The sequence below is a fragment of the Solanum tuberosum genome, unplaced genomic scaffold, assembly GCF_000226075.1.
Source record: "Solanum tuberosum cultivar DM 1-3 516 R44 unplaced genomic scaffold, SolTub_3.0 scf00524, whole genome shotgun sequence".
Lineage (NCBI taxonomy): Eukaryota > Viridiplantae > Streptophyta > Magnoliopsida > Solanales > Solanaceae > Solanum > Solanum tuberosum.
In genome coordinates, this window is record NW_006239443.1 from 170,853 (window position 1) to 175,011 (window position 4,159).

At 27.1% G+C, this 4,159-nt stretch overlaps 1 protein-coding gene across 1 annotated transcript; it reads right to left on the reverse strand.

The window, feature by feature from the left end:
- Window positions 1–2,827: 2,827 nt before the first annotated feature.
- LOC102589309 (uncharacterized) lies at window positions 2,828–3,605 on the reverse strand. Its single transcript, XM_006364900.2, has one exon. It carries the CDS (start codon window positions 3,499–3,501, stop codon window positions 2,920–2,922), a length of 582 nt encoding a protein of 193 aa, XP_006364962.1. The 5' UTR covers window positions 3,502–3,605; the 3' UTR covers window positions 2,828–2,919.
- Window positions 3,606–4,159: the final 554 nt, after the last annotated feature.

Genomic DNA, 4,159 nt, shown 5'->3' on the forward strand with positions numbered 1-4,159 from the left:
ATTCAACACGTACAATTTGATATTCAAATATACTCTAAGCAAACTCAAATTTGAAATACAAATTTCATATATCATAAAAAACAAAACACTTGAATAATATCGAGTTTTTTTGTTGAAAATATTTTAAGGAATTTGAACATAAATTTCGAAGATGATTTAATTCAGGTTTGAGATTATTTTCAGTATATCTCTTGTATATCACATATATTTATGTATATCCATGAGCATTAGTGTGAAATACACTAATATATACTTGATATCGTGATGAGTTTTTCTAGCATTGTTAGGTTTTTCCACAAACCCCAACCACACTCACTCAAAAATGTGTTATTTCCTTTTCCAGACTGCTTTGAATTGTTTTTAAGGTCCATCGATTGAAAACGCAACCTCTTCACCTAAAAGATTTTTGTACACCTACCCTCTCCACACCACTTTGACAATTTAGGAATAACACTAGATATGTTGTTATTGTTGTATTTTCCTTAGTACCAATCAGACCAAAAATAAAATACTGTATTAATTATTATAAAGCATATCTTGTGTTTTGCTTTTTCTTTTTTCTTTGTTTTGTTTTTTTGTTTTGGTGCATGAGTTTTATTTAGAACAGCTAAAGAATATGGCAGCACTTGAGCAATTAGGTGTCGTTTGATAGAAGTGTATTAGCAAAAATATTGCACACAGTCTATTGTGTATTAAGGTATGTATTGTTAATAGCATGAATTTCGATGTATTAGTAATGCAAGGGGTTTTTTAATGTATGTAGTGTTAGCATGGTTAAAGATCTCATTGTCCTTTAAACTCTTTTTTATATCTTTTTCATTATAATTGTGAAGAGTATCTTTATAAATAAATATTTTTGTGGAATGCATGTTATTTTTAATACACCAAATAAATTATGCATAAAAAATAATTTATCTACGATTAATGTAAATATACTAATACACTTCATTTATTATTATTCTTATACAATTTACCGAATAATCCGCTACTAAATAAAATAGCTAGGATATTCATATTACTAGTGAGCAAATTTTAACACAAGTAAAATGTGATCCATTAGAGTGATAAAAGTACTTATCTTTCCCTTTTGTTTCATATAATAAAGTAATTTTTCAAAGTTGTTAACAGAGTGGGAAGCATGCAAAATGATGTGCAGTTAAAGAGATGTTACTTTCACCATTTTGGAGAATTGGTGTCAGAAAAGCCCACACATTACTCATATTATATACTTTTTTCCAAAGTCCATTTAATTAATTTTTAAAGTTAAATTAGATTATATTGATTTGATATTTTAAATAAAAAAATTAGATATTTAAAAATTATATGAAAAGTATTATAAATTGTAATTTTATACATATCAATATGATATAAAATACGTTGTAAAATGTAAGCCAAATTCTTATAATTTGACTCTAAAAAAAACCATAACAATTAAAAGTGGACAAAAATAATACTATATTAGAATACAGAGTATATCACTTTGACCAAACTTCAGTTACCATAACAGAGTTTAAATTAGTCAACACTAATATTACACAGTCATTATTTGAAAGGCATTTGCAAAAACAAACAATGATTAATAAGATTGAAAAAATGAATATCTGTTATAACAAATTTAAAAAAAGTTTTACCAAACTTATTCACCATCATACCGCATGTTCAAAAAAAAATTGACTCTATCTGTCAGTATTTGACTACATGTTAACTTTGGTTTAGTGGGGTCATTAACATTTAATATCACCAAACTATGCTTGTACTTATCCATTAAATATATGCTTTTATTATTGAAGTTTAACCATAACAACAATATATTTTGTGCGAATTTTTGGACTTTGTTTTTACGCAAAAGTTATTTATGATACTTATGACTAAAAAATTATTATTGAAATTAAAGTTATGTACATTTTTAGTAAAGACAAATTTCAAAAAATATGTTATATTGTAGGTAAATTTTTACATCTATCAATTTATTTTCTCGAGTTACATATCATCGTATATTGTTGTGATCGTTGTAAGTAATATGATAAACTCAAAATGGCTGTTTATCATAGCTAAAATGTAATTCAATAATGAAAATTCTAGTTTTATTCGGTGCATATGTCATTGCGTTGAGGCTTATATAAATAGTTCGTTATGCCTGAACTAAATTGTGTACATTTAAATAAATTCCATGAAATATTTATTATCTTTCATCAAATACAAATATCGAATAATTGTATTCATTAAAACTTCAATAGTTTTTTTAAAAAATAACAATATTTTTATTTGTCGGAAATTAAACATGAAACTTTAGGTTCATAACACATTTCATTTTTAAATTCAAGAATATGTACTATTTTTTTTTTGTTTAAAACTCCAGTAATATCAAATAACTTTATTCTTCAAAACTTCAATAATTTTGATTTTTGCCAATATAAAAGTTCAACAAAATAACTTTTCGAAAATAAAATAATAAGTGAACTTCTATTTATTTTTCAGTATATAGCAAGTAAGTATAAAAAAAAATATTCTATAAAATATATTTATATATAATCAAACAAAAATAAAATTAAAATAAACTATGAGAGTGGAAGTTAAGAGGTGTCGGATAACGGAATGGTCATGAAATGAAAGTTGGACATGTTATTGCGGAAATAAACAATGAACTTGAAATATCATTTGTGAAACTTATTTGTCTTATTTGCATTCGAAAGATCATATTTTAACTAATTAATCTCATTCTAAATTATCTGTGTTATACCAAACACGTTCTTCTCTACCCTATCATATTTCATAATTAAAGATAAATTATTTAAAAGAAAAAAAAACACAAAAAAAATTGCTAATTCTTTGTTATTCATTACACTAAATAAAATGTAAAAAAAAAAATTAATCATTTACAAAAAAAATCTACAGTAAATTTTTGTAAACAGTAACTCACTAGACAGTGGTCGGTTGCAGTAAAGTATTGTGATTCGGTAACTGAATCTGTTGGATCTGCAAACTTTTCAATGCACTACCACCAGATCTTCTCTTCCATAAACCGCCGTCCGCCGCCGGTACCGGATTCACCTTCTTCACTACCGGCAACGGCGGATCTAATTCACTAACATTCACTTCAACAACAGCAACTCCATTAATTTTACTTCTATCAGATTTCCGATCTCCGCCATTACCGGCGGGAGTAAAATTCTTACCGGAGAACAATTTCTTCAGCTTCATGTACTTCACTTTAGAATTTACCGGTCTAGTTATGGCGGTGGAAGTAGGTCTGTACGGCGTCGGAAATCCAGTTACTCTGTTGTTTCGTTTGACTTGGCCCATACAACTTACTTTTGGGGAAGTAGGTTCGGTGTGAGTAGTATTAGTGGAAGGATTTGCGGAAGAAGGAGGTTTGGAGTTTTGTAATTTTACATCTTTGATTGAAAGTTTGCAAAGCATTGGTAAGAAGAAGCTTGAGCTTCCATGGCGAATATGGTGATAAAGCTGTTGTTGATGATGTTGATTGTATCCATTTCCCATATTGTTGAGTTTTCTTCTCAATTTGTGTTTGAATTTCTGGTAATGGGAGAAAATTTGGGTGAAGGCCTGAAGGGATGTTAATGGAGATGTGGAGAAGGAGAAGAAATGGCTCAATTAATACTATCATTTTATTTTATTTTATTTTAAGAATTAAATTAAATTATTTGTTTGTTTCATTTATGAGTCAAACCTCTGGACAGACGCAGGTCTCGAAGTAATTTTTATTATTTTATTTTTTTTACTTTCTTGGAGTAAAATAATTATGTCAATTATTTGTTCTTAATTACTTGTCCATTTTTTCTTTTTTAGTTGTCCCTAATTATTTGTCCATTTTGACAAATTAAAAAAGGACAACTTTTTTTACCTATTATACCTTCAATTAATTACTTTGAAAAATGTAGAGCTTCTTGAAACTCTGAAGTTTTTAATTCATCTACTTCATAATTAATAGGGATAAAATGATAAACTCACTATATCAATCATTGTTTTCTTAATAGGTGTGTCAATTCAAAGGTATACAAGTAATTAGGGACAGAGATATTTTATTAAGAGGCATACCAAATTCAAATATAATAAGTAAAAGTAAACAAAGGGAATGATTTATTTTTCTGGTGAGACTTTATGAAAATATTACTACTTAAATACATAACTTATTTTT